Raw genomic sequence first — 26,998 nt, 5'->3', positions numbered from 1 at the left:
CCTGGGCCAGGGAATGGGATCAGTTATTTCTTATCTTAGGCCCCAGTTCTGGTCACACTACGTTTTTTTTTGTTTGTTTGTTTTACTTTTTTTTTTTTTAAGATTTTATTTATTTATTTACTAGAGAGAGAGAGGAAGCACAAGCAGGGGAAGCCGCAGGCAGAGGGAGAAGCGGGTTCCCCGCCGAGCAAGGAGCCTGATGCGGGACTCGATCCCAGGACCCTGGGATCATGAACCAAGCTGAAGGCAGATGCTTAACTGACTCAGCCACCCAGGCGTCCCATGTTTGTTTTAATTTTAAAATTCGAGTATAGTTGACGACTGGTCACACTACTTAAAGTGGCTGTTGGTCCTGGAAGTTATTTATCAGCCACTAGTGGTTATCCAACTCATCTTGGGGCAAAGTACTCTGGAAATCGTGGTGGTCTTTATTACGTTTCTTGGTGGTAGACCATGATTTAGGGGTATAATTGAATCTGTTGTATAAGCTGTGAGAGCTTTACTAATAGAAAACATGATATGGCCTGGAGATAAAGTATAAAATCAAAATTATAAGCACACGTTTACAAGGTGAAAGCACTGTTTTTGACCCAAGCGTGATCACTTGTTTTGGGGTTTTCGTTAATGTCGATTTAGAACTTGTTGACTGCTAATGTTCATTAATTCTTAACAGTAGCGGGTTCTAAATGTTCAAGAAAAATTGGGGGAAATACAACCTAATTCTACCCCCAGTCTTTCTGGGGACTTGGCTAGTGAAAGATTGTAATGAAGCAGTGGCTGGGTGAGGTTGTTCTCTGGTCGGTGGGGATCCCCGGGAGCCTAAGTTTAGAACCACTGCTTTTGGGGATGAGGGTGCTCTGCGCGGCCTTCCTGTGCTCGGATGGGCACCGAGGTCCTCCAGCCCTACCCATGGTAAGTCCCAGCCTCCCCTAAGAGATCTTCCCTCTCCTGTACGTCATACCCTGAGGCATTGCCATCTTCTACACCAGATCACCAAGGTGATGCTACTAAAGGGCTGGCGTTGCGTGGAGTGCATTGTGTGTGAGGTGTGTGGCCAAGCCTCGGACCCCTCGCGCCTGCTGCTGTGTGATGACTGTGACATTAGCTACCACACGTACTGCCTGGACCCGCCACTGCTCACTGTGCCCAAGGGTGGCTGGAAGTGCAAGTGGTAAGGAGACCCGGGCTCTTGAGGGGCCTGGGCCAGAGATGTTGGAGGGGTGCGATGTTGCTAACATGACAGAGGCTGGGTTTAGAAGGCCGGGCTGGTTGCTTGCTTCTCAGTGTGAAGGTGTCTCTGTTGCCTTGGGTAGGTTTAGGTGCTGAAGGTCTGTTTTTCTGCTCCCACCAGGTGTGTGTCTTGTATGCAGTGTGGGGCCGCCTCCCCTGGCTTCCACTGTGAATGGCAAAATAGTTACACACACTGCGGGCCCTGTGCCAGCCTGGTGACCTGCCCTATCTGTCACGCCCCGTACGTGGAAGAAGACCTACTAATCCAGTGCCGCCACTGTGAACGGTGAGGGCGCCCCTCCCTCCTTATGTAGGCCTTTTCCTTGTTCTCATCCTTGCACTGTCTGGATTTATCTCTTCCTGCCTCCCTTCTTCCAGGTGGATGCATGCTGGCTGCGAGAGCCTCTTCACGGAGGATGATGTGGAACAGGCGGCTGACGAGGGCTTTGACTGTGTCTCCTGCCAGCCCTACGTGGTAAAGCCTGCTGGTGAGTCCCAGGTGCTGGGGAGAGGGGCAGGGGTGCCTTGCTTTGGGTCAGGGCCTCAAGTGGCCTTGGCTTGCTTGTCTCTTCCATAGCGCCTGTGGCCCCTCCAGAGTTGGTGCCTATGAAAGTGAAAGAGCCAGGTGAGTCACAGAAATCCGAAATGCCAAGGCCAGAGGAGACTTAGACACCGTCTAGTCCAGCTCCAGCCCCCCAACTTCATCTCATTTTCAGAGGAGGAAACTAAGATCCTCGGAGGTTGAGTGGCCTGCCCAAGGTGATCCCAGTAGATTAGTGGTAAACTTGGGATGAGAACCAAGGCCTCCATTTTCCCAGGCAGAGTTCATTCCACTAGGCAACATGGCCTTCGCACTGCCAGAATCTCATCTCCAGAGAGCACAGAACACAACTTTTTCTCCTCAGTGAAGGAGGCTGGGGCCACCTCCTCCTCCAGCATGATGTGGGCACTGCTTCTGGCGTCTGGGGCACCATATGCTGGCCTTGGGCAGGCCCAGGCAGTTAGAGAAAGTATTTGGTGAACTAGTGTTAGTCATGAGCAAAGTCAGGCTTCTGTAGTAGCCGTCTCTGTGAACCCCTCTGGGTCGCTGATGGAGATCTCAGGCCTCAGCACCCGTCGGTGGCCTGTCCTCTCCAGCCCTCACACCCCAGCATTCGCTTTGGTCTGTCTTTTGCTGCTGTTGTCCCAGCTGGGGACTTAGGCTGGAACTTGGAGTTCTCATTTCTCTGGGGCCTCCATCCAGGGGTTACACATTCTTCCCCTTTGTGCAGAGCCTCAGTACTTCCGCTTCGAGGGCGTGTGGCTGACCGAAACGGGCATGGCCGTGCTGCGTAACCTGACCATGTCACCCCTGCACAAGCGGCGCCAGCGGCGGGCACGGCTCGGCCTCCCGGGCGAGGCAGGGCTAGAGGGTTCTGAGCCCTCAGATGCCCTTGGCCCTGATGACAAGAAGGATGGGGACCTGGACGCTGATGAGCTGCTCAAGGGTGAAGGTCAGGCTGGGGAATCTCAGGGAGTGCCCAAGGAACGGGAAGGCACCTGTGAGAGTGGGGTGTTGGGGGGGCAGCATTGCCACTCCCGGTCCCCCTCAAGCCACCGTTGGTCTTGCCAGATGCCTCTGTGGCAAGGCACCGGGCTCTCTGTTCTTGGATGGCAGGATGACAAGGTTAAAAGGGTCCATGCCTCTGATCTTCCTCTCTCTCTCTCTCTCTCTTTCTCTCTCTCTCTCTCTCTCTCTCTCGTCCCCATCCACAGGTGGGGTGGAGCACATGGAATGCGAAATGAAACTGGAGGGCCCTGTCAGCCCTGATGTGGAGCCTGGCAGAGAGGAGACCGAGGAAAGCAAGAAACGCAAACGCAAACCCTATCGGCCTGGTGAGGCCCTGGGATGGGGAGGTGCGTGGTGAGAGATAGCTCACTAGGTCCCCAGCAGCTTCTCAGTCTCCGCCGTGCCTCCTCCTAGGCATCGGTGGTTTCATGGTGCGACAGCGGAAATCCCACACACGTGTGAAAAAAGGGCCTGCTGCACAGACGGAGGTGTTGAGTGGGGATGGGCAGCCCGACGAGGGTGAGACGGGTGAGGGCTCCAGTGGGGCCTGGGAGAAGGTGGGGATCACAGGAACTCTGGGGCACTGCCAGGGAGGCCCGGGAGGTGAGGGCTCACGCCTAGGGCCGAGAGGGTGGTGGGCCCAACTGGCGTTGGGGAGAGTAGGCAGAAAGCATCTTTCAGCCGAGTTAGGAGCAGCATGCCTGGGAGGGGCTGACACCTCCCCTTCGGTTCCCAGTGATGCCTGTGGACCTGCCTGTTGAGGGCCCTGTAGACCAGAGCTTAGCTGATGGGGATGAGAAGAAGAAGCAGCAGCGGCGAGGGCGCAAGAAGAGCAAACTGGAAGACATGTTCCCTGCTTATCTGCAGGTGGGTCTTAGGCTCTGTGGGGTGAGGGGAGCGCCTGCCCTGCAGACCATGAAGAAGCTTGTTTCTCTTATTTCTCCTGCAGGAAGCCTTCTTTGGGAAGGAGCTGCTGGACCTGAGCCGGAAGGCCCTTTTTGCAGTTGGGGTGGGCCGGCCAAGTTTTGGACTAGGAACCCCCAAAGCCAAGGGGGATGGAGGCTCAGATAGGAAGGAGCTCCCCACCTCACAGAAAGGTCAGTCATTTCGGGGTGAGGTGGTCTGAAGGGATCCAACTTCCCTGTGGTTAGGAGCTGGTGAGGGAATATAGTAGGGAATGGGCTTGTCTCCTGGAATTGGGGGTGGGTACGGCCCCAGCCTGGGGAGCTGGGGACCCATTCTGGGCATCAAGTGCCAGGCATCTCTGACTGGAGCGGGGACTATTGCTCACAGGAGATGATTGTCCAGATGTTGCAGATGAAGAATCCCGTGGCCCCGAGGGCAAGGCTGATACACCAGGTAAGAGCTGCTGGGAGGACTGTGTCCTGTCTTGGATTGGCCGCTGTCAACATGTTTTACCCCTGAGCACCATCTGGGCTGGAGGCTGGAGACTGTGTCATGCCCCCTGTGGTTCAGGGTGGCCAGGCTGGTGCCTCTACACTGTCCTTGGCTGATGGGTTTCTTCTGGCAATTGCAGGGCCTGAAGATGGTGGCGTCAAGGCGTCCCCAGTGCCCAGTGACCCCGAGAAGCCAGGCACTCCGGGTGAAGGGATGCTTAGCTCTGACTTAGATAGGATTCCCACCGAAGGTGAGGCTGTGGCTCACACTCTTAGTGTGTGGGGGTCCTCTGTGGGAGAAGGACAAGGTCCTACCCGTGGGACTGCCATCTGCACAACTTCTTTGCTGGGGAGTGCTGGCCACCTTCCCTGACCGTGGCCATTTGTAGCCCTGTGGTGTCCCCTCAAATTCCCAGTCTTCCTCAGCGGCATCCTTCATCAATCCCCCCACAGAACTGCCCAAGATGGAATCCAAGGACCTACAGCAGCTCTTCAAGGATGTTCTGGGTTCTGAACGAGAGCAGCACCTGGGTTGTGGGACCCCTGGCCCAGACGGCAGCCGGACACCGCTGCAGAGGCCCTTTCTTCAAGGTGATGTGGATGGGAGTGGCGTGAAGACTGGGTGGCCAGGTTTGGCTAAGCTGGCCCCAGGACGGGCCTCTTGCTCCCTTTCTCTGATCCTGTGCCTCTTGTAGGTGGACTCCCTTTGGGCAATCTCCCCTCCAGCAGCCCAATGGACTCCTACCCGGGCCTCTGCCAGTCCCCGTTCCTGGATTCTAGGTTGGTATCTGTGCTTAACCCCTGTGGGCAGTCCCTGACTCCTGGGTGCTGCTGTGGCAACACTTTACTCTGCTCCTTAGTTAGTGACCCTCCTTGAGGGGGCAGGGCAGTGGCCTGGGGGCTCTAGGCAGTTTGTCTGGGGGTGGGGCTTGGCATCCCTGCCCTCTGTGACTCTCTGCCCCTGCGCCCCAGGGAGCGCGGGGGCTTCTTTAGCCCGGAACCCGGTGAGCCAGACAGCCCCTGGACAGGCTCAGGGGGCACCACGCCCTCCACCCCCACCACCCCCACCACGGAGGGTGAGGGCGACGGGCTCTCCTATAACCAGCGGAGCCTTCAGCGCTGGGAGAAGGATGAGGAGTTGGGCCAGCTCTCCACCATCTCGCCTGTGCTCTATGCCAACATTAACTTTCCTAATCTCAAGCAGGATTACCCAGGTACCCATGGGATGGGGGCAAGGGAAACAACCTGGTGATGTGGTGGGCACAAGGGTCACCTTCCAAGTCTCCTCTAACGAAATACCTCTTCTGCCTCCAGACTGGTCTAGCCGTTGCAAACAAATCATGAAGCTCTGGAGAAAAGTTCCAGCTGCTGACAAAGCCCCCTACCTGGTGAGACAGAAGGGAGCCTGGGTCAGGGTGGGAACTGGCGCTCGGGGGTGTCTTTGGGAAATTCACCTCAATTCTTTCCATTCCCCACTCCCAAAGCGACTGGGCCAGAAGGGATCCGCTTCTGGGTAGGGAGTGAGTGATGTGAGGGATGGGGGCTGGGCATGAAACTGAGCCGTAGTAGGCCTAAGGCTGTGTCCTGTATCCCTCAGCAAAAGGCCAAAGATAACCGCGCAGCTCACCGCATCAACAAGGTGCAAAAGGTGAGTCGGGGCCAGGCTGGGCCGTGCCCTCCAAGTCCTATAGCTGGGGGCCTCTCGGAGAGTGTGGGGGACATAGGGCCTGCCACAGCAGCCTGACTGCTCTGTGCCTGGTCTCCCTCTGTAGCAGGCTGAGAGCCAGATCAACAAGCAGACCAAGGTGGGCGACATGGCCCGTAAGACTGACCGACCGGCCCTACATCTCCGCATTCCCCCCCAGCCAGGGGCACTGGGCAGTCCGCCTCCTGCTGCTGCCCCCACCATTTTCATTGGCAGCCCCACAACCCCCGCCGGCTTGTCTACCTCTGCGGATGGGTTCCTGAAGCCGCCGGCGGGCACAGTGCCCGGCCCCGACTCGCCCGGTGAGCTCTTCCTCAAGCTCCCACCCCAGGTGCCCGCCCAAGTGCCTTCGCAGGACCCCTTTGGACTGGCCCCCGCCTACGCTCTGGAGCCCCGCTTCCCCACGGCACCACCCACCTATCCTCCCTATCCTAGTCCGGCTGGGGCCCCCACGCAGCCCCTGACGCTGGGCGCCTCGTCTCGTCCTGGGACTGGCCAGCCAGGGGAATTCCACACTACCCCACCTGGCACCCCCCGGCACCAGCCCTCCACACCTGACCCCTTTCTCAAACCTCGCTGCCCCTCACTGGACAACCTGGCTGTGCCTGAGAGCCCAGGGATAGGGGGAGGCAAGGCTGCCGAGCCCCTGCTGTCGCCCCCGCCTTTTGGGGAGTCTCGGAAGGCCCTAGAGGTGAAGAAGGAAGAGCTCGGGGCATCCTCTCCTAGCTATGGGCCCCCAAACCTAGGCTTTGTTGACTCACCTTCCTCAGGCCCTCACCTGGGCAGCCTGGAGTTAAAGGCACCTGATGTCTTCAAAGCCCCTCTGACCCCTCGGGCATCTCAGGTAGAGCCCCAGAGCCCGGGCTTGGGCCTAAGGCCCCAGGAGCCACCCCCTGCCCAGGCTTTGGCCCCTTCTTCCCCCGGCCACTCGGACATCTTTCGCCCTGGCCCCTACCCTGACCCCTATGCCCAGCCCCCATTGACCCCTCGGCCCCAGCCCCCACCCCCTGAGAGCTGCTGTGCCCTGCCCCCTCGCTCACTGCCCTCAGACCCTTTCTCCCGAGTGCCCGCCAGTCCCCAGTCCCAGTCCAGCTCCCAGTCCCCATTAACCCCCCGTCCTTTGTCTGCCGAGGCTTTTTGCCCATCTCCTGTTACCCCTCGCTTCCAGTCCCCTGATCCCTATTCCCGTCCACCCTCACGCCCTCAGTCCCGTGACCCATTTGCCCCCTTGCATAAGCCACCCCGACCCCAGCCCCCTGAAGTTGCCTTCAAGGCTGGGCCTCTAGCCCACACTCCTCTGGGGGCTGGGGGCTTCCCAGCAGCCCTGCCCTCAGGGCCGGCAGGTGAGCTCCATGCTAAGGTCCCAAGTGGGCAGCCGCCCAATTTCGCCCGGTCCCCTGGGACGGGTGCTTTTGTGGGCACCCCCGCTCCCATGCGTTTCACTTTCCCTCAGGCGGTAGGGGAGCCTTCCCTAAAGCCCCCCGTCCCTCAGCCTGGTCTCCCTCCACCCCATGGGATCAACAGCCATTTTGGGCCCGGCCCTACCTTGGGCAAGCCTCAAAGCACAAACTACGCAGTAGCCACAGGGAACTTCCACCCATCGGGCAGCCCCCTGGGATCCAGCAGTGGGTCCACAGGAGAGGGCTTTGGGCTGTCCCCGCTACGTCCCCCATCAGTCCTACCACCACCTGCACCCGATGGATCCCTCCCCTACCTGTCCCATGGAGCCTCACAGAGGGCAGGCATCACCTCTCCAGTTGATAAGCGAGAAGACCCAGGGGCTGGAATGGGCGGCTCTTTGGCGGCACCCGAACTTCCAGGTACCCAGGACCCAGGCATGTCCAGCCTCAGCCAAACAGAACTGGAGAAGCAGCGGCAGGTGGGTGGACATCCTGGAGCAAACCCCCGCATACCTCTGCTGTCCCTGTGCCAGCCCTGTGCTTGGAGGAGAATGGACTTAGCCCACTTGTCTGTTCTCTGCGCAGCGCCAGCGACTCCGGGAGCTGCTGATTCGGCAGCAAATCCAGCGCAACACCCTGCGGCAGGAGAAGGAGACAGCTGCGGCAGCTGCAGGAGCAGTGGGGCCCGCGGGCAGCTGGGGTGCTGAGCCCAGCAGCCCTGCCTTTGAGCAGCTGAGTCGAGGCCAGGCCCCCTTTGCCGGGACCCAGGTAGGTAGAGTGGCAAGGAGCCGGGGGGGGGGGGGGGTCCAAGGTACTGACGGTGGCCCGCCCTCATCTCCCTCTGTCTCTCCTAGGATAAGAGTAACCTTGTGGGGCTGCCCCCAAGCAAGTTGGGTGGCCCCATTGTGGGGCCGGGGGCTTTCCCCGGCGACGACCGACTCTCCCGGCCACCTCCACCAGCCACCCCTTCTTCTATGGATGTGAACAACCGGTGAGGCTCCCAGGGGTTCCCTCGGGGTAAAGCGAGGGAACAGACTTCACCACCGCTGTGTGCTGCCCCTGGTGTTCCCGTGGCTGACCCTTGTCCGGTGTCCACTTACTCTTTCTCCCCGTTCCCTCCGACTGCGGCACCTCCATCCTTCCCCGCCGCCCTAAGCCCGTGTTCTAGCTCTTGGCCCTGGTTTCGTCATAGTGACTACTGCGTGTTCTTGCAGGCAACTGGTGGGAGGCTCCCAAGCCTTCTATCAGCGGGCGCCCTACCCCGGCTCCCTGCCCTTACAGCAGCAGCAGCAGCAGCAGCAGCTGTGGCAGCAGCAGCAGCAGGCAGCAGCCACGGCAGCGACCTCCGTGCGACTTGCCATGTCTACCCGCTTCCCATCAACTCCCGGGCCCGAACTTGGCCGCCAAGCCCTAGGTTCCCCCTTGGCGGGAATTCCCACCCGCCTGCCTGGCCCTGGGGAGCCAGTGCCTGGTCCATCTGGTCCTGCCCAATTCATTGAGTTGCGGCACAATGTACAGAAAGGACTAGGACCTGGGGGGGCTCCGTTTCCTGGTCAGGGCCCCCCTCAGAGGCCCCGTTTTTACCCAGTAAGTGAGGACTCCCACCGAATGGCTCCTGAAGGGCTTCGAGGCCTAGCGGTATCTGGCCTCCCCCCACAGAAACCGTCAGCGCCCCCGGCCCCTGAACTGAACAACAGTCTCCATCCAATGCCCCACACCAAAGGTCCCTCCCTGCCCACTGGCTTGGAGCTGGTTAGCCGGCCCCCCTCAGGCACTGAGCTTGGCCGCCCTCCTCCTCTGGCCCTGGAAGCTGGGAAGTTACCCTGCGAGGATCCCGAGCTGGACGATGACTTTGATGCCCACAAGGCCCTAGAGGATGATGAGGAGCTTGCTCACCTGGGTCTGGGTGTGGATGTGGCCAAGGGAGATGATGAGCTGGGCACCTTGGAAAACCTGGAGACCAATGACCCCCACCTGGATGACCTGCTCAACGGGGATGAGTTTGACCTGCTGGCCTATACTGATCCTGAGCTGGACACTGGGGACAAGAAGGACATCTTCAATGAGCACCTAAGGCTGGTGGAGTCGGCCAATGAGAAGGCTGAGCGGGAGGCCCTGCTGCGGGGGGTGGAGCCAGTACCCTTGGGCCCTGAGGAACGCCCTCCCCCTGCTGCTGATGCGTCTGAGCCCCGTCTGGCATCGGTGCTTCCTGAGGTGAAGCCCAAGGTGGAGGAAGGTGGGCGCCACCCTTCCCCTTGCCAGTTCGCCATTACCACCCCCAAAGTAGAACCAGCACCTGCCACCACTTCCTTAGGCCTGGGGCTGAAGCCAGGACAGAGCGTGATGGGCAGCCGGGACACCCGGATGGGCACGGGACCCTTTTCCAGCAGTGGGCACACAACTGAGAAGGGCCCCTTTGGGGCCACGGGAGGCCCACCAGCTCACCTCCTGACCCCCAGCCCGCTGAGTGGCCCAGGAGGGTCCTCCCTGCTGGAAAAGTTTGAGCTAGAGAGTGAGGCCTTGACCTTGCCCGGTGGCCATGCAGCATCCGGGGATGAGCTGGACAAGATGGAGAGCTCGCTGGTAGCCAGTGAGTTACCCTTGCTCATCGAGGACCTGCTGGAGCATGAGAAGAAGGAGCTGCAGAAGAAGCAGCAGCTTTCGGCACAGCTGCAGCCTGCTCAGCAGCAACAGCAGCAGCATTCCTTGCTGTCCACACCAGGCCCTGCCCAGACCATGTCTTTGCCGCACGAGGGCTCTTCTCCCAGTTTGGCTGGGCCCCAACAGCAGCTTGCCCTAGGACTTGGAGGTACCCGGCAGCCAGGCTTGGCCCAGCCCCTGATGCCCACCCAGCCACCAGCACATGCCCTGCCGCAGCGCCTGGCCCCATCCATGGCCATGGTGTCCAATCAGGGGCATATGCTAAGTGGGCAGCATGGGGGGCAGGCAGGCTTGGGGCCCCAGCAGAGCTCACAGCCGGCGCTGGCACAGAAGCCCATGGGTACCATGCCCCCTTCCATGTGCATGAAACCTCAGCAGCTGGCCATGCAGCAGCAGCTGGCTAACAGCTTCTTCCCGGACACAGGTAACTTCGTTACTCAGGGGTGATCACTGCTACCTCCAGTTGGACACTGGAGCTAGAGACCGAAGCTAATCCTCCGCCAAGGGAAGTGGGGCACACAGAGCATGGGTGAAATGCCGCAGGAGCGGGGCAGGCAGAGGTGGTGTAGCTTTTGCAGAGGGAGGAACAGCGCCTGGCCTATAGCAGGCATTCAGATGTTGGAATGAATGGAATGAATGCACGAAGCCTGATTAGCAAAGGCTTTGTAGCCCTGGTGAGACCGGAAGGTGAGGAGCTGGAGAGAAGTGGTGCAGGACAAAGCAGTCCGGGTAGGTGTGAGCACTTGAGCGAGACTGCTGGTGGGGAGCCTGGGGAGCCGGCGGGTACGTTTGGAGATGGCAGTGGAGTGGTTAGGCCACAGTGGACTCTGTGTGGAGGGAGGTGGGTGGGCACTATGCTAATTTTGGAGACGTAAAAAGGGGGGCCAGATTGAGGAAGATCTCAGATTACACCAGCTTTTATTGAATTACTGTTTGCTAAGTAAGCACTGTGTCAAGCACTTTACGCTGGTCGTCTGATTGAATCACAACAAACTCGTTAAATAGGTACTGCCATTGTCTTCAGTTATAGAAAGGGAAGCAGGTGTGGAGGTTAAGTATCTTCTCCAGATCCAGATCATACAACTGACAGAGCTAGAGTTTTAAGTCCTGGTCCTCTGACCCTGTTACCTGTTTCTTATTGCCTCAAAATACGAGGAGAGGGAGTTTGGTTAGGCCTTTAGTTAGTTTTGGGAGCAGTGGAGAAATACACAGTGGGCAGGAAGATTTGAAGTTTTGGGGGGTTGCTTATTTCTCCTTTTTTACCCGGCATCCTAAACAGGCAAGAAAGTAGGCTGTAGGTGATGCATCTCGTGCCCAAAACAGCTCTGGCATCTAGGACTTTGGCACAGTGCCCATATCTTGGGTTCTTGGGCTGCACTAGTTGCCCTAAAGAATACTTTCTTTGAAGAATGTTTTCTAGGTTCATAGAGTGCATTCACAGTCTTTGTCACATTTGATTCAGTAGTTCCATGAGATAGGTGGGGTAGGGAATCATGAGCTCTGTCAGAGGAGGAAACAGGCTCAGAGAAGTCAAATGACATTGATATGTTGGCCCCACAGATATCTACGAAGTGGCTCTTCTTAGCACCTTGCAGGTGAAAACAGGGCCACATGTCTTGTGAATAGTAAAGCTGAGTCACCCGTGCTGCCTGGCTCCTAGTTAGTGGTCTTTCCATCATTTTTTTGCCATTCTGTTGTTCTGCTTGGTTCGGTGGAGGTCAAGGTGTTGGAAGGCACAGCAGACATAGCACGGAGTATCGAATCCAATGTCCAGCTTATTCGGCTCTCCTCTCTCCAGATCTGGACAAATTTGCGGCAGAAGATATCATCGATCCCATTGCGAAGGCCAAGATGGTGGCTTTGAAAGGCATCAAGAAGGTGATGGCTCAGGGCAGCATTGGAGTGGCACCTGGTATGAACAGGTAAGACTTGGGGGGTGGGAGGGGGTGGTTGGCTCTTTTCCTCTCCCAGTCCTTCCCCTCTCCTTCCTGCCTCCCCATCCCTACTTGTCCCACCTCTTTGTCTTTCACCTTTCCCCATGACCTACACATTCCCTTTGTTTTGGCGGACTCCAGGCAGCAAGTGTCCCTGCTAGCCCAGAGACTCTCGGGGGGGCCTGGCAGTGATCTGCAGAACCACGTGGCAGCTGGGAGTGGCCAGGTAAGTGGTCAGGTGGGAGTAGGAACTTGTGTTCTCTACAGTCGGGCTGCTCTTCTTAGGGCCTGATTTGCAACAATGACCCTTTAGCGGTCTCTCTCACCACAGGAACGGAGTGCTGGTGACCCCTCCCAGCCTCGTCCCAATCCACCCACCTTTGCCCAGGGAGTGATCAGTGAGTATGGGGCTGGGGAAGAGTGTGCAAGGGAGTGGCTTGGGGCAGATGGTGGAGGAAGAGGGATTCCGATCTCCCTTTTGCGGGTCCTGACACCCTGTTTCCTTTCTCAGATGAGGCTGACCAGCGGCAGTATGAAGAGTGGCTGTTTCATACCCAGCAGCTCCTACAGATGCAGCTGAAGGTGCTAGAGGAGCAGATTGGTGTGCACCGCAAGTCCCGGAAGGCTCTGTGTGCCAAGCAGCGCACTGCCAAAAAGGCTGGCCGTGAGTTCCCGGAGGCTGATGCTGAGAAGCTCAAGCTGGTTACAGAGCAGCAGAGCAAGATCCAGAAACAACTGGATCAGGTAGGGAAAGCAGACTTCAGACTGGCAAGCAGGAGCCCGAGAAGAGGGAGAGCATGGGTGGGCAGGCTCCAGGCTGACGTCCCGACTCTCCTGTGTTAGGTCCGGAAGCAGCAGAAGGAGCACACCAACCTCATGGCAGAGTATCGGAATAAGCAGCAGCAGCAGCAGCAGCAGCAGCAGCAGCACTCGGCCGTGTTGGCCCTTAGCCCATCCCAGAGTCCCCGGCTCCTCACCAAGCTCCCTGGTCAGCTGCTCCCGGGCCATGGGCTGCAGCCACCGCAGGGGCCTCCGGGTGGGCAAGCTGCAGGTCTTCGCCTGCCCCCAGGGGGCATGACACTCCCTGGACAGCCTGGTGGCCCTTTCCTCAACACCTCCCTGGCCCAGCAGCAGCAACAGCAACATTCTGGTGGGGCTGGGGCCTTGGCTGGCCCCTCAGGGGGCTTTTTCCCCGGCAACCTTGCTCTTCGAGGCCTAGGACCCGATTCGAGACTTCTACAGGAAAGGCAGCTGCAGCTCCAGCAGCAGCGCATGCAGCTAGCCCAGAAACTGCAGCAGCAGCAGCAGCAGCAGCACCTCCTGGGACAGGTGGCAGTCCAACAGCAACAGCAGCAGAGCCTGGGCGTACAGGCAAACCAGGCTCTGGGTCCCAAGCCCCAGGGGCTTCTGCCTCCCAGCAGCCATCCGGGCCTCTTGGTCCAGCAGCTGTCCCCGCAACCACCCCAGGGGCCCCAGGGCATGCTGGGCCCTGCCCAGGTGGCAGTGTTGCAGCAGCAGCAGCAGCACCCTGGAGCTTTGGGCCCCCAGGGTCCTCACAGACAGGTGCTTCTGACCCAGTCCCGGGTGCTGAGTTCCCCCCAGCTGGCGCAGCAGGCTCAGGGCCTTATGGGACACCGGCTGGTCACGGCCCAGCAGCAGCAACAGCACCAACACCAACAGCAGGGATCCATGGCAGGCCTTTCCCATCTGCAGCAGGGCCTGATGCCGCATGCTGGGCAGCCCAAACTCGGCGCTCAGCCCATGGCCGCCTTACAGCAGCAGCAGCAGCAGCAGCAGCTCCAACAGCAGCAGCAGCAGCAGCAGCAGCAGCAGCAGCAACAATTTCAGCAGCAGCAGCAGCTCCAACAGCAGCAGCAGCAGCTCCAGCAGCAGCAGCAGCAGCAGCAGCAGCAATTTCAGCAGCAGCTGCAACAGCAGCAGCAGCAGCAGCAATTTCAGCAGCAGCCGCAGCCGCAATCGCAGCAGCAGATGGGCCTCTTGAACCAGAGTCGAACTTTACTGTCTCCGCCTCAGCAGCCGCAGCCGCAGCCACAGCCGCAGCCGCAGCCGCAGCCACAGCCGCAGCCGCAGGGGCCCCTCGGCCCGGGCATGCCGGCCAAGGCTGCGCAACACTTTTCTAGCCCCGGAGCCCTGGGTGCCGCCGTCCTGACGGGCAAGGAGCAGAGCATGGTAGAGACAGCTGTTCCTCCAGAGGCCACAGAGGGGCCATCCACACATCAGGGGGCGCCGCTAGCCCTAGGGGCTGTTCCCGAGTCGGCGGCCACCGAACCTGGGGAGGTGAAGCCCTCGCTCTCTGGGGACTCACAGCTCCTGCTTGTCCAGCCGCAGGCCCAGCCGCAGCCCAGCCCTGCGCAGCTACAGCCGTCTCTGAGGCTCCCAGGGCCCCAGCAGCAGCAAGCTAACTTGCTCCACACGGCAGGTGTGGGAAGCCATGGGCAGGCGGGCAGCGGCTCATCCTCAGAGGCCTCAGCCATGCCCCACCTGCTGGCCCAGTCCTCTGTTCCTTTAGGGGAGCAGCCTGGGACCATGACCCAGAACCTTCTGGGCTCCCAACAGCCCCTCGGACTAGAGCGGCCGGTGCAAAATAACGCAGGGCCACAGCCTGCCAAAGCAGGATCTGTCCCCCAGTCTGGTCCGGGCCTGCCCGGGCCTGGAGTCATGCCAACGGTGGGTCAACTTCGAGCGCAGCTCCAAGGAGTCCTAGCCAAAAACCCCCAGCTGCGGCACTTGAGCCCGCAGCAGCAGCAGCAGCTACAGGCGCTCCTCATGCAACGGCAGCTGCAGCAGAGTCCGGCAGTGCGCCAGGCACCCCCCTACCAGGAGCCCGGGGCCCAGCCCTCTCCTCTCCAGGGCCTCCTGGGCCGCCAGCCCCAGCTTGGGGGCTTCCCTGGATCCCAGACTGGCCCCCTCCAAGAGCTAGGGGCGGGGCTTCGACCTCAGGGCCCACCCCGGCTCCCCGCCCCACAAGGAGCCTTAGCCGCAGGACCGGTCCTCGGCCCTGTCCATCCCACACCTCCACCATCCAGCCCCCAAGAGCCAAAGAGACCTTCCTCACAGCCCCCCGGAGCCAGCCCCCTCGTCCCATCCCAGCTCCCCTCTGAGGCCCAGCTCCCCCCTACCCAGCCAGGGACCCCAAAACCCCAGGGGCCATCCTTGGAGCTGCCTCCTGGGAGGGTCTCACCTGCTGCTGCCCAGCTTGCGGATACCTTCTTTGGCAAGGGGCTGGGACCTTGGGACCCCCCAGACAACCTAGTAGAAGCCCAGAAGCCAGAGCAGAGCAGCCTGGTACCTGGACATCTGGAGCAGGTGAACGGGCAGGCAGTGCCTGAGCCACCCCATCTCAGCATCAAGCAGGAGCCTCGGGAGGAGCCATGTGCCCTGGGAGCCCAGGCAGTGAAGAGGGAGGCCAACGGGGAGCCAATAGGGGCACCAGGTACCAGCAACCACCTCCTGCTGGCAAGCCCCCGCTCAGAGGCCGGGCATCTGCTCTTGCAGAAGCTTCTACGGGCAAAGAATGTGCAACTCAGCACTGGGCGGGGGCCCGAGGGGCTGCGAGCTGAGATCAACGGGCACATTGACAGCAAGCTGGCTGGGCTGGAGCAGAAACTACAGGGTACCCCCAGCAACAAGGAGGTGAGTGCTCTAGATAGATTGGAGCAGATAGAGTGGGGATTGCAACCCGGGGCAACGTGAGCAGGTCTGGTTCACACAGAAGAGGTGAGGGCTCTGAGGAAGACCGCAGCCTTCACTGTGGGTTTATCCGGCTTAGGATACAGCAGCAAGGAAGCCTGTGACACCGAAGCCCAAGCGGGTGCAGAAGGCAAGCGACAGGTTGGTGAGCTCCCGAAAGAAGCTGCGGAAGGAGGACGGGGTCAGGGCCAGCGAGGCCTTGCTGAAACAGCTGAAACAGGTGACCCCCAGGAGCCAGCCCCCTGGTCCCATCCCAGGATAGGGGGCACGCTGGCCCCCAGCTGTGCAGTGGCAGAGATGTTCACGCTATAGGTTTCCAACCTTGTCATTTTGCCCCTCCTAGGAGCTGTCCCTGCTGCCCCTAACGGAGCCTACCATCACCGCCAATTTTAGCCTCTTTGCTCCCTTCGGCAGTGGCTGCCCGGTCAATGGGCAGTGCCAGCTGAGGGGGGCCTTTGGAAGTGGGGCACTGCCCACTGGCCCTGACTACTATTCCCAGCTGCTTACCAAGGTCAGAAAAACGGCAATACCTTTTGGGGATGACGAGGTTCTTGGGGAGGTGGAGGTGGGAGTGGAAGCTGAGGAGATTGCTGATGTCGTGTGGGGCCAGGAGATTACGTCATTCTCCCTCTGCCATCTTGCACACAACACCCCACCCCACCCCCAGAATAACCTGAGTAACCCGCCGACACCACCCTCGTCGCTGCCCCCCACCCCACCCCCATCGGTGCAGCAGAAGATGGTGAATGGTGTCACTCCATCTGAAGAGCTGGGGGAACACCCCAAGGATGCTGCCTCTGCCCGGGATACTGAAGGGACGCTGAGGGGTAAGGCAGGAGCAGCGTGGGCCTCTCGTTCTCTGGTAGGATTTGGTGGCTGGGGTCCAGGTCGGTCAGTGTGCCCTCTCATACGGTTTGAGACAGTGTGATCGCTTGTGGTCCCGTGTGCACACGTGAACAGGGTAGCTGAGCTAGGGAAGGGCCTCTTTAGGGCTGATTTGTTGGAAGCAAGGAGTCCAGAGCATAGGCGACAGAGGAGGTGGTGGTAGGAAAGAGTGTTGATGAGGCTTTTGTTTATGAGGCACAGCCTACAGTGCTTTAGTGGGTATAGAACTCCAGTCAAATCTGGATTTGAACTCTCTGGTTCCTGTATGCATTTAGCTGTGTTATCACAGCTAAGTAACATGATTGACTTGGGTGGGCCCCAGTTTCCTCACTGAAAATAGATGTTAGAATATTCCTCTGCTGGAGTTGTTAAAACTTGATAAACAGAGCCCGGTGCCTGGCGCATAGGAAAGGCTCGACAGACGCAGCTCATCTGCCCCAGACTTATAGGTAGGTGGGTGGGTAGACAACAGCGGTCATGAGAGCTAAGCTAGGTCTTGTACTAGTTAGGCCTGAAATTTGGGGGAGACAGCCCTGTGAGCTCTGGCCACCAGCCTGACTTTTTTTCTCCCTTCCTACCCTTCAGATGCTTCAGAGGTGAAGAGTCTAGACCTGCTGGCTGCCTTGCCTACACCCCCTCACAATCAGACTGAGGATGTCAGGTGGGGGGGGCGGGGCTGGAAATGGGCTAAGGAATGGGGTGGGGGGCAGGTTGCCTCATTTTTCCCTTTGGCCAATGGCAGGTGCCACGTAAGGCTATGACATCTATTAATGTCTAGATTTGGGAGGGGGAGTCTGCAGCGCTGTACCAACAAATGTCTACTTGGGGGAGTCTGCAGGGCTGTACCAACAAATGTCTACTTTTGGCCCGTAGGATGGAAAGCGATGAGGACAGCGATTCTCCTGATAGCATTGTGCCAGCTTCGTCCCCCGAAAGCATCCTGGGGGAGGAGGCCCCTCGTTTCCCTCAGCTGGGCTCAGGCCGGTGGGAGCAGGAAGACCGGGCTCTCTCCCCTGTCATCCCCATCATTCCTCGGGCCAGTATCCCAGGTAGAGGCTGCTCTGGGCATGGGCCAGGCAGGGCTGGCTTGTCCGAGGCGGGGGGAGAGGGCAGCTGGAGCTTACACAGGTCCCTCTCTCATTCAGTCTTCCCAGATACCAAACCTTATGGGGCCCTGGACCTGGAGGCCCCTGGAAAGCTGCCTGCCACAGCTTGGGAAAAGGGCAAAGGAAGTGAGGTGTCAGTCATGCTGACAGTCTCTGCCGCTGCAGCCAAGGTATGTCCTGGGGGTTCCTTGGAGGCCAGAGGGATCCTGGTCAGAAGGCAGTCCCTGGAGCTTGTGTGGATGAATTCAACCACTCAGAACTATGTACGAGGACCTACTGTGTGTGACTGCCTGGGCTGAAGGCTGCAAGATCAGGGTAAATAAAGCACGAGGGGCTCACAGTCCAGTGAGAGACGCAAGTCAGCAAATTAGGAGAGCACACATAATGCGACGAATGCTGCAAGACAGCATGGCCCCAGTCACGTTTGGTGGAACTCTTATTTTTTAATGTTGACAGGGTTTTGTGGTCAAAGAAAATTGGAAATCCCGGTTGAAACCACAAAACAAGTTTCTTTACTACAGGACTCCTCAGATTCTTTAATTTGCTAATGTATATCGTGAGTCTCCAAGTGGTGCATATAGCGTGTGTCATTCCTAAACTTGGTGGGCACAGGTCCCTCTTTGTGGAGCGCCCATTAACAACCGCAGCATTCTGGGAGAGGTGCTGTGAAGGAAGCGTGTGAGAGGGGCAGGACTGACCAGCCGCTTGGGGAGTGGGGTTCCCGGTGTTCTGTCCCCACCAAGCTGGTGGCGGTACCTACTCCACACTGCCGACACGGTCCTCCCATCCCCTTCCCTGCCCTGGCAGAACCTGAATGGTGTGATGGTGGCAGTGGCAGAGCTGCTAAGCATGAAGATCCCCAACTCCTATGAGGTGCTGTTCCCAGAGAGCCCTGCCCGGGCGGGCATTGAACCTAAGAAGGGGGAAGCTGAGGGCCCTGGTGAGTGTGGCGGGAAATCTCCTCGGGACCTGCAGGGAGGGATTCTGGTGGGAGGTTCTGACCCCTTCCTTCTTGCAGGAGGGAAAGAAAAGGGTCTGGGAGGCAAGAGCCCAGAAGCTGGCCCTGATTGGCTGAAGCAGTTTGACGCAGTGTTGCCCGGCTATACCCTCAAGAGCCAGCTAGACATCTTGAGCCTCCTGAAACAGGTAGGTCTGGGGGAGAAAAGACGGTGGGTGTCTGACTAGGGTAAAGAAGGCAGAGGGCTTTTGGGAGAGTGGAATCTGGGTGAGAGGAGGGAGGGGGGCTCATTAAGTGCGGAACTGGCGATGATACCGGGCTGTGCCCTCCCCTAGGAGAGCCCCGCCCCAGAGCCACCCACCCAGCACAGCTACACCTACAACGTCTCCAATCTGGATGTGCGACAGCTCTCCGCCCCGCCTCCTGAAGAGCCCTCCCCGCCCCCATCCCCCTTGGCACCCTCTCCTGCCAGCCCCCCTGCCGAACCCCTGGTTGAACTCCCGGCTGAACCCTCAGCTGAGCCACCGGTCCCATCGCCCCTGCCACTGGCCTCATCCCCCGAATCGGCCCGACCCAAGCCCCGAGCCCGGCCCCCTGAAGAAGGTGAAGATTCCCGGCCCCCTCGCCTCAAGAAGTGGAAGGGGGTGCGCTGGAAGCGGCTGCGGCTGCTGCTGACCATCCAGAAGGGCAGCGGGCGGCAGGAGGATGAGCGGGAAGTGGCGGAGTTTATGGAACAGCTTGGCACGGCCCTGCGACCTGACAAGGTGCCTCGTGACATGCGGCGCTGCTGCTTCTGTCACGAGGAGGGTGATGGGGCCACTGATGGGCCTGCCCGCCTGCTGAACCTGGACCTGGACCTGTGGGTGCACCTCAACTGTGCCCTGTGGTCCACGGAGGTCTACGAGACTCAGGGCGGGGCGCTGATGAACGTGGAGGTGGCCCTGCACCGAGGACTGCTAACCAAGTGCTCCCTGTGCCAGCGCACCGGTGCCACCAGCAGCTGCAATCGAATGCGGTGCCCCAGCGTCTACCATTTTGCCTGCGCCATCCGCGCCAAGTGCATGTTCTTCAAGGACAAGACCATGCTGTGTCCAATGCATAAGATCAAGGGGCCCTGTGAGCAGGAGCTGAGCTCTTTTGCTGTCTTCCGGCGGGTCTACATCGAGCGGGATGAGGTGAAGCAAATCGCCAGCATCATCCAGCGGGGAGAGCGGCTGCACATGTTCCGCGTGGGGGGCCTTGTGTTCCACGCCATCGGACAGCTGCTGCCTCATCAGATGGCTGACTTCCACAGCGCCACTGCCCTCTATCCTGTGGGCTACGAGGCCACACGCATCTACTGGAGCCTCCGCACCAACAACCGCCGCTGCTGCTACCGCTGCTCCATCGGCGAGAACAATGGGAGGCCCGAGTTCATCATCAAAGTCATGGAGCAGGGCCTGGAGGACCTGGTCTTCGCCGATGCCTCCCCCCAGGGTGAGCACGGGGCCCTCGAAACGCTCGTGTGGAAGTGGAAGGGATCTGCAGCGTCTTCGTGCGGGATCCTCCCTGCCCTGGCTTCGGGCCAGTGGAAGTCTTTTAGAGATCCCCTGAGGCAGTGCTTTAGCCTCTCTCAGCCACCTCGCACCCCCCCCCCCCCCCCCCCCCCCCCCCGTGGCTGAAGACCTTCTCCTTGTCTCCTTCACGTGTGCTGGCTCCTTTTCCTATCCTCAGCCAGACTAAAGAATACGGTTCTGAGACCGCATCGTCTGGCCTGGCTCACCCTGTTCCTAACCATGAGTTCCTTACGATTGCTTTTCCCTGGTCAGAACTCTTTTGCTCTGAGCTTTAGCATTAACGATAGAAATAAGTGAGCAAGTTCCGTGTGCCACGAACTAAAGTAAGTGACGTAGGCTGTTTTGTTCATGGCCACCCTATGAGGTAAGTACTTTCATTTTGCCCAGTGTATACATAAAGAAACAGAGCTTTAGAGAGATTTAAGTATTTGGTGTAAGGGCCCATAGCCAGTATTAGAACCTGAACTCAAAAGTCTTCCCCACTCCAAAGCAGGCCTATTGTTCTGGCTCTCGGGTAGGCACTGTGGCCTGTGCTGGGTCTCCTGGGCCCTGGGGTCATGGCTCTGTGTCCTAGGGCTCTCTGGTGCCCCTCCAGGGTAGGAAGCCTACTGGCTTGCTGAGGGAGAGTGGGACTGGGAGGCCAGCGGGGGGTCCTGAAGAACCACACAGTCTCGTGGCAGGGAGGTGTGCAGGCTACAGAAAAGGACCGTCGCTCCCGATCGAGGTTAGGCTGAGGTCCGTCAGCAGAAGTTGCTTCTGAGGGCTGCTCTCTTTCCTTGCCTCTTAGCGGTGTGGAATCGCATCATTGAGCCTGTGGCTGCCATGAGAAAAGAGGCTGACATGCTGCGGCTCTTCCCCGAGTACCTGAAAGGCGAGGAGCTCTTTGGGCTTACGGTGCACGCCGTGCTGCGCATAGCTGAATCAGTAAGGAGGGGGCCGGGAGCCACGTGGGCACTGGGGACTCTGGTCCTGCCCCCGAAACACTCAGGCTAAGGGAAGCACACGACCTGTGTCCACAGCTGCCTGGAGTGGAGAGCTGTCAAAACTATTTATTCCGCTATGGACGCCACCCCCTGATGGAGCTGCCACTCATGATCAATCCCACTGGTTGTGCCCGATCGGAGCCTAAAATCCTCACACACTACAAACGGTGAGCTTGTGGGGTGGGGGCCATGGGATGTGGGAGTGGGGGTTGGTAGGGGCCCTCTGGCCAATTATGAAGGTTTGGGGATTCACTCTAGGCTTCCTGATTAGAGGGTATGCAGGTATCACTTAGGTCATCCCTTTCCTCCTCCTCCATGCCGCTCAGGTGTCCTGGGTTGACCTGGGGTCTGGGACAGACTTATCTTGGGCACCCTGGGAATGGCTGTTGGGGAGGTTCTGGGTAGACAGTGGTGAAATTTTATGCAGTAGATAAGGGAGCCAGTCACCTCCTTCCTCTCTTATTTTGCTTCCAGGGGGCCTGTGATTTCTCCCAAACCTGAGACACCCCATAAAGGCTAGGGTCACCTTCCCTTCCCCAGGCTGAGTTGGTGTCAAAAATAATTAGAAATATAATAGAAAAATAATAAAACCTTACATTTGTATAGCACTTTATACTTTTTTTTTCAAAGCGTTTTCACATCCATTATCTCATTTGATCCTCACAACAACCTTATGAGGTAGGTAGGGCAGGTGGTATGACCCCCATTTTACAGCTGAGAAAACTGAGACCCAGAAAGGTTAAGTGACTAGACAAAGGTCACACAGCTGGGACCAGAACCTTACCTCTCGACTTGTGGTTCACTGCTTTTTCTGTGTACCACAGTAGCCTGACTTTGGTCCCTGGGTAGAGGGAGGCAGAATCCTTGTAGCAGGGTTTTCTCAAAGGCCTTCTGTTGCTCCTTGGGCTAGCCTAGAGCGTCAGGCTCTACTACCCCAGTCATCCCTAGTCCTTGATACTCTACAACAGTGGTTTTCAAACTGTGTGTGTTTCAGAAAGTCCTGGAACACATAAACCGAGTGAGCAGAACTTGGCCCTCCCCGTGCATAACTCCCCCTTCCCCAAATTGGATTCAACCGGAAGCATTCCTTTTCATCTAGTTTATGTATTGGAATTCCAATAACATTTTGTTAAAGAAAAAAGGAAAAAAATAAATCTCTACTAGATCAAAAAGAATCAAAAACGTTTGAAAACCACTGCTCTGGGATGGGCAAGGTTTTGGCTGGTGCCCTAGGGTGGTGAAGAGGCATCCTGCCAGGCAGCAGTCATTCCCCTGCACTGAGCCATCTGCACAGAGCCCAACATTATGTCAGAGAAGGGGACAGTCTGAAGAAAGGAAAGGGTACCACCTCTTGGCTGTGAATTCAGAGCCACTTTTAATTCAGATCCAGCCCAGTGTGGTAGACACGGCCCCCAATTTCAGGGCTTCTAGTATGTGCAGGAGGTAGAACTCAGATGTTTGAGCAAATCATGAGCTTAAATGCCAGGCCTGGGCTGCTTGGGGAAGACCTCCCAGAGGAGCATGGCCTTGTGTAATGTTTGGCAGGAGGGTGGAATAAGGCAGGGAGATGGGAGAGCGGGCTCAGTGTAGGGGAATTGGTGCCCCCCCACCCCTCCATCCCCCATCCCCCATCCTGGGCTCTCTGTGCCACTCAGGGTGTCGCACGGGTCCCCAAAACTAGTGGCTGTCTCACCAAAGCCAAGACCCACACGCCTCCACTCCATTTCCAAGACAGCACATGCCCCTAACTGGCATGTTGCACATCCCAGGGAGGAGGTGGGTGGGGTGTGCTTGGTCTGGGGGAGAGCTGTCTTGTCATGGCCTGTGTCACCTCCCAGGCCTCACACCCTGAACAGCACCAGCATGTCCAAGGCATATCAGAGCACCTTCACAGGCGAGACCAACACCCCATACAGCAAGCAGTTTGTGCACTCCAAGTCATCACAGTACCGGCGCCTACGCACTGAGTGGAAGAACAACGTGTACCTGGCTCGCTCCCGTATCCAGGGCCTGGGGCTCTACGCTGCCAAGGACCTAGAAAAGCACACAATGGTCATCGAATATATTGGCACCATCATTCGCAATGAGGTGGCCAACCGGCGGGAGAAAATCTATGAGGAGCAGGTATGGGCTGGCAGGGGGGCTGTCTGTCTTGGTTTATGGCCGCCCTCTCCACGGCGGAGCAAGGGGCTGAATTGGGGTCAGGGGAGCAGGTGGAAAGCTGTGGCAGGAGGAGGAGGTAAGACACAAGAGAAAGGCAGAACAGGAAATGAAGATAAGCCCGCTGCCCAAGTCTGCTACCTGATCCCACCGCCAGCGCTGCTGCCATTCCCTGATACTCTTCCCACTTCTGCAACTTCTTCCCTTCTAGAATCGAGGCATCTACATGTTCCGAATAAACAACGAACATGTGATTGATGCTACGTTGACCGGAGGCCCTGCCAGGTGAGAGAGGAAAGAGGAAGGAGGAATTTAGGGGTCCCTGGGGGTGACACTCAGGGTGGGCCAAGAAGGAACCAAAACCCTCCCGACTCAGTTGCCTGGCATCCCCGACTCTGGCCCACTGCTTAGGTACATTAACCATTCCTGTGCCCCTAACTGTGTGGCGGAAGTTGTGACGTTTGACAAGGAGGATAAAATCATCATCATCTCCAGCCGGCGAATCCCCAAAGGAGAGGAGGTGAGAGGAAGTGTTCTGTGTGAGTGACAAAGCGGCTCCCGCTTCTCTTCACTTCCCCAGAACCAAGTTCCAAGGCCACTGCCGTCAGACCTGATCTCTGCCTGCCCCCCACTCCCTCTGGGGGGCTGCCATCGATTCTACCCTCTTCTCTTTCCAGCTGACCTATGACTATCAGTTTGACTTTGAGGACGATCAGCACAAGATCCCCTGCCACTGTGGAGCCTGGAATTGTCGAAAATGGATGAACTAAGAAGCTTAGAGGCTACCAGGCAGGGGAGTCCCCCCACCCCCAACCTCTTCCCTGAAAGGGATGAGGGGGAAGAGAGGTAGCAGCCAGAGCCAGGACCCAGGGCTGGGGCTGCCGGCTGACCGGAGCCCCTGGAGCAGGAGGCTGGGGCAGAGGGCCCTAGGCCAAGCCCACCCTGGGCACCAGGGACAACCCTCTTCCCCGCCACCGGCCCCCAGGCTGGCATCTCTGCCCCCAGCTCCAGGAGGGGCCAGACAGAAGCAGCCATTGGGCATCTCAGGTTTGAGGGGGATATGGGCCGGGAACTACCCAGAAGCAACTGGGAGGCAGCAGGGAGGGGGGAAGAGGATGTGTGGCCGGGCCTCACAGCCCTGCTGCCCCCACCGACCTCTCCGGCCCGACTCGAGGCTGCAAAGAGACTTGACTAAGCTTGACAATCCCAAAGGCCGGGTCCCACACCTGGCCCTGCCTGCCGGGTCCTGCCCCCACCCTCACTCCCATCCCCTTCCCTCTCAATCTGTCTCTGTCTCCCTCTTCTCCTCTGTGTTTCTGTCTCTCTATGGGTTGTGTTTCCTTGTTTTCCACTCTGACAAATGCAACATGAACGGGAAAGAGGCGCCCAGCTGCCCAGGAGGGCAAGCCAGGCAAGCCGGGCAAGGAGACCCCGCACCCACACCTACCTCATTTAAGTGTTGGATTTTTTGCTGTTTTGAAATGTGAGACCCTCTCCAAGCCCCCTACTGCCCCGACCCTCTCTTCCGCCTCACTGCCCTCTTCTGAGTGGGTGGAAGGGGGGTAGGAAGAGGAAGAAAAACAACAACAAAAAATCCATCTTTGTTTTTAATTATGGGCATGGGATGGTGGTTGAGGCTAATGATGATGAAGATTGGGGATAACTGGCCCCTAGTTGCTCTAGGACTTCCTTCTCCATCTGGACATGGGGGCAGGAGGGGTGTGCTAAACCTAGGACCAGGATATCTCCCTCCTGTTTTCCCAACCCCATCATGAGCCCATTTGCCCTCCAGCCCCTGGATGGGGTGGATGGGTGGTAGGGTGAGGGCTATCCCTGAGTGGCATGCCCATACCCAGTGAGGCAGGGTGTGGCCCGGAGCTCCCACTTTCCCTCAGTCACCAAACTGCTGCTGGTCTGGTGGGAAGGGGTGGTGATGTGGGGGTGGGGAGCTTAGTGTCAGCGCGGGGAGGGTGGGGGGTATTTATCTATTTATACATGGGATTGTACATAGTCTTGTGGGGAATGGGGGAGCCGGCTGGAGGTGAGAACCCTCCCCTCTCCCCCCACCCCCGGGGAGAGCAAATGTAAAACTACTAATTTTTGTGCTTTATATATTCTATATAAATATATCTATTTTCTTTTTACAAAACCAGTTTATAAATGGTAGGGGGGCGTGGGGCGGACACATGGAGCTCCCCTTGTGGGGGGGCCCCCTCCATTACCCAACCTACCGCCCTTTTCCTCACCCCCTCCTCCCCACCCCCTGGCTGTGACTGCTGTAAGGTGGGGGTATAGAGGCTGGGCAATTCTCACCCCCGTTGTATAGTTGGACTATGTTATAACGCACAAAAGTGAGCTGGCCCCAGGGGGAGCCAGAGGGTGATGGGTTCCCTGCCTCCCTTTCCTTCCCCCTTTCTGCCCAAGCTTGTGCTGCAGTTGAACCTCTTCCTGGGGGGTAGGGGTAGGTTGGGGGTGGGTGAGGCCCCAGACCCCCTCAAGTAGGGAGCGTGGGGATGAAGATGAAGCTTATATGCAGTTCTCTCCTAGGGGCTGTGGGCAAAGGGCATTTTGTAATTAATATTTTCAAGAATCAAATGTCTGGAGTGTAGGGGTGGGCTTGGTGGCGGTGGATGGGCGGGCCTGCTGGAGGGGGAGCAAGGTCGCTGTTGTGATTTTAGGTTTTGTTTTGTTTTGTTTTTGAATTTGGGGGGTTGCGGATTGATGGGGGTAGGGAGATTTTTTTTTTTTTAAAGCTGCTTCCTCAACTGTTTCAAGCTGCAAATGTTTAAGAGAATAACATCCCCCCACCCCCACAGAAACCACTGTCATTAAATCAGACAGCGGGGAGACTGGGCTGCTGCCCCCAAAGCCATTGGATATTCCTTTTCCAAGAGCAAAAGGTCTAGGCTACATAGAGGGGGAAGATTGGCTCCTGTGAGTCAGGCTCTGGTTGGGGCTTGGGCCCTGGGATTGGGAAAAGGGGATGGGGCAGACTTTGTAAGCATATGCTAGGTATCCGATAGTCCTGTAGAATTTAGTGAAGAAACCTATACAGTTTTTAATTTTTATATAAACTAACTCAGACCCAGGCTACAAGGTTGGAATTTTGGTTGTTGGTTTTTTTGTTTTGTTTTGTTTTGTTTTTAAGTACCCCGCCTGTATAATTGCATCTGAATTCCCTCCTCTCCCTCCCCCGCCCCCCCCCCCGTGTTTGTATTTTGGGTTGGTTTACACTTGCACATATTCAATTTTCAGTTTTTCCCTTTTACAGTCTTCTCCCCTCACCTCCAGGACCCTCCCCCTTTTTAAAAAATAAATCGCTGACAAGTGTGAATCCCGTGAAGACTTTATTTTGTGTTGTGTGTATCCTGTACAGCAAGGTTGGTCCTTCGTAACAACGGATGAAATGATTCCCTTTTTTAAAGCGCCCTCTCTCCCTCCACCCCCAGCGCCCTGTCCTTGGCATGTTTTGTATCAGCGATCATTCTGAACTGTACATAATTTATGTTGCAAGAGGCAAAGGGCAAGTTTTGGATTTTGCTTCTTCCAAGTTTGTTTTTAAACGACAAATAAAAAAGAACATTTTAAATACAAGCGGCTCCGTCCAGTCACCTCGCCGTCGGCGGATCCGGAAGGTCCGAGAGGACCCAGGGAAGGGCGGTTACTGAGGCCAGGCCGCGCCGGAAGAGTGAACTCCCCGCCTTCCGCCCTTGGCTTGCGTGTGTCTGACGTAGGCGGAAGTGGTGTCGCGGTACCGGACGTG

At 57.9% G+C, this 26,998-nt stretch overlaps 1 protein-coding gene across 10 annotated transcripts in view; it reads left to right on the top strand.

Moving 5' to 3' along the window:
• KMT2D (lysine methyltransferase 2D) overlaps positions 1 to 26,829 on the top strand; it is a 39,403-nt gene extending 12,574 nt beyond the window's left edge. For 2 of the 10 annotated variants that reach the window (XM_088026042.1, XM_088026041.1), the window contains exons 16-56: positions 990 to 1,171; positions 1,352 to 1,516; positions 1,609 to 1,718; positions 1,808 to 1,855; positions 2,502 to 2,723; positions 2,986 to 3,105; positions 3,194 to 3,307; positions 3,516 to 3,646; positions 3,729 to 3,876; positions 4,073 to 4,138; positions 4,317 to 4,427; positions 4,630 to 4,767; positions 4,872 to 4,956; positions 5,149 to 5,390; positions 5,491 to 5,564; positions 5,774 to 5,824; positions 5,949 to 7,760; positions 7,867 to 8,049; positions 8,136 to 8,272; positions 8,496 to 10,366; positions 11,741 to 11,864; positions 12,018 to 12,102; positions 12,208 to 12,274; positions 12,388 to 12,620; positions 12,720 to 15,530; positions 15,667 to 15,807; positions 15,931 to 16,098; positions 16,255 to 16,414; positions 17,058 to 17,133; positions 17,346 to 17,521; positions 17,618 to 17,748; positions 18,386 to 18,518; positions 18,597 to 18,724; positions 18,872 to 20,012; positions 20,880 to 21,016; positions 21,112 to 21,242; positions 21,706 to 21,753; positions 22,914 to 23,199; positions 23,447 to 23,520; positions 23,647 to 23,755; positions 23,913 to 26,829. In XM_088026042.1, coding sequence (XP_087882168.1) covers positions 990 to 1,171; positions 1,352 to 1,516; positions 1,609 to 1,718; positions 1,808 to 1,855; positions 2,502 to 2,723; positions 2,986 to 3,105; positions 3,194 to 3,307; positions 3,516 to 3,646; positions 3,729 to 3,876; positions 4,073 to 4,138; positions 4,317 to 4,427; positions 4,630 to 4,767; positions 4,872 to 4,956; positions 5,149 to 5,390; positions 5,491 to 5,564; positions 5,774 to 5,824; positions 5,949 to 7,760; positions 7,867 to 8,049; positions 8,136 to 8,272; positions 8,496 to 10,366; positions 11,741 to 11,864; positions 12,018 to 12,102; positions 12,208 to 12,274; positions 12,388 to 12,620; positions 12,720 to 15,530; positions 15,667 to 15,807; positions 15,931 to 16,098; positions 16,255 to 16,414; positions 17,058 to 17,133; positions 17,346 to 17,521; positions 17,618 to 17,748; positions 18,386 to 18,518; positions 18,597 to 18,724; positions 18,872 to 20,012; positions 20,880 to 21,016; positions 21,112 to 21,242; positions 21,706 to 21,753; positions 22,914 to 23,199; positions 23,447 to 23,520; positions 23,647 to 23,755; positions 23,913 to 24,005 — 12,462 coding nt within the window. In that variant the 3' untranslated portion in view covers positions 24,006 to 26,829. The remainder of the gene's footprint in view (positions 1 to 989; positions 1,172 to 1,351; positions 1,517 to 1,608; positions 1,719 to 1,807; positions 1,856 to 2,501; positions 2,724 to 2,985; positions 3,106 to 3,193; positions 3,308 to 3,515; positions 3,647 to 3,728; positions 3,877 to 4,072; positions 4,139 to 4,316; positions 4,428 to 4,629; positions 4,768 to 4,871; positions 4,957 to 5,148; positions 5,391 to 5,490; positions 5,565 to 5,773; positions 5,825 to 5,948; positions 7,761 to 7,866; positions 8,050 to 8,135; positions 8,273 to 8,495; positions 10,367 to 11,740; positions 11,865 to 12,017; positions 12,103 to 12,207; positions 12,275 to 12,387; positions 12,621 to 12,719; positions 15,531 to 15,666; positions 15,808 to 15,930; positions 16,099 to 16,254; positions 16,415 to 17,057; positions 17,134 to 17,345; positions 17,522 to 17,617; positions 17,749 to 18,385; positions 18,519 to 18,596; positions 18,725 to 18,871; positions 20,013 to 20,879; positions 21,017 to 21,111; positions 21,243 to 21,705; positions 21,754 to 22,913; positions 23,200 to 23,446; positions 23,521 to 23,646; positions 23,756 to 23,912) is intronic. The other 8 variants (XM_088026043.1, XM_088026044.1, XM_088026049.1 and 5 more) reach the window with 8 other exon arrangements.
• The last annotated feature ends 169 nt before the right edge of the window (positions 26,830 to 26,998 follow it).

This window comes from Eumetopias jubatus, unplaced genomic scaffold (assembly GCF_037043125.1).
Source record: "Eumetopias jubatus isolate StellerSeaLion01/CBP00866 unplaced genomic scaffold, mEumJub1_p1.0 scaffold_8, whole genome shotgun sequence".
Taxonomy (NCBI): domain Eukaryota; kingdom Metazoa; phylum Chordata; class Mammalia; order Carnivora; family Otariidae; genus Eumetopias; species Eumetopias jubatus.
This window is presented reverse-complemented; position numbering and strand designations above follow the sequence as displayed.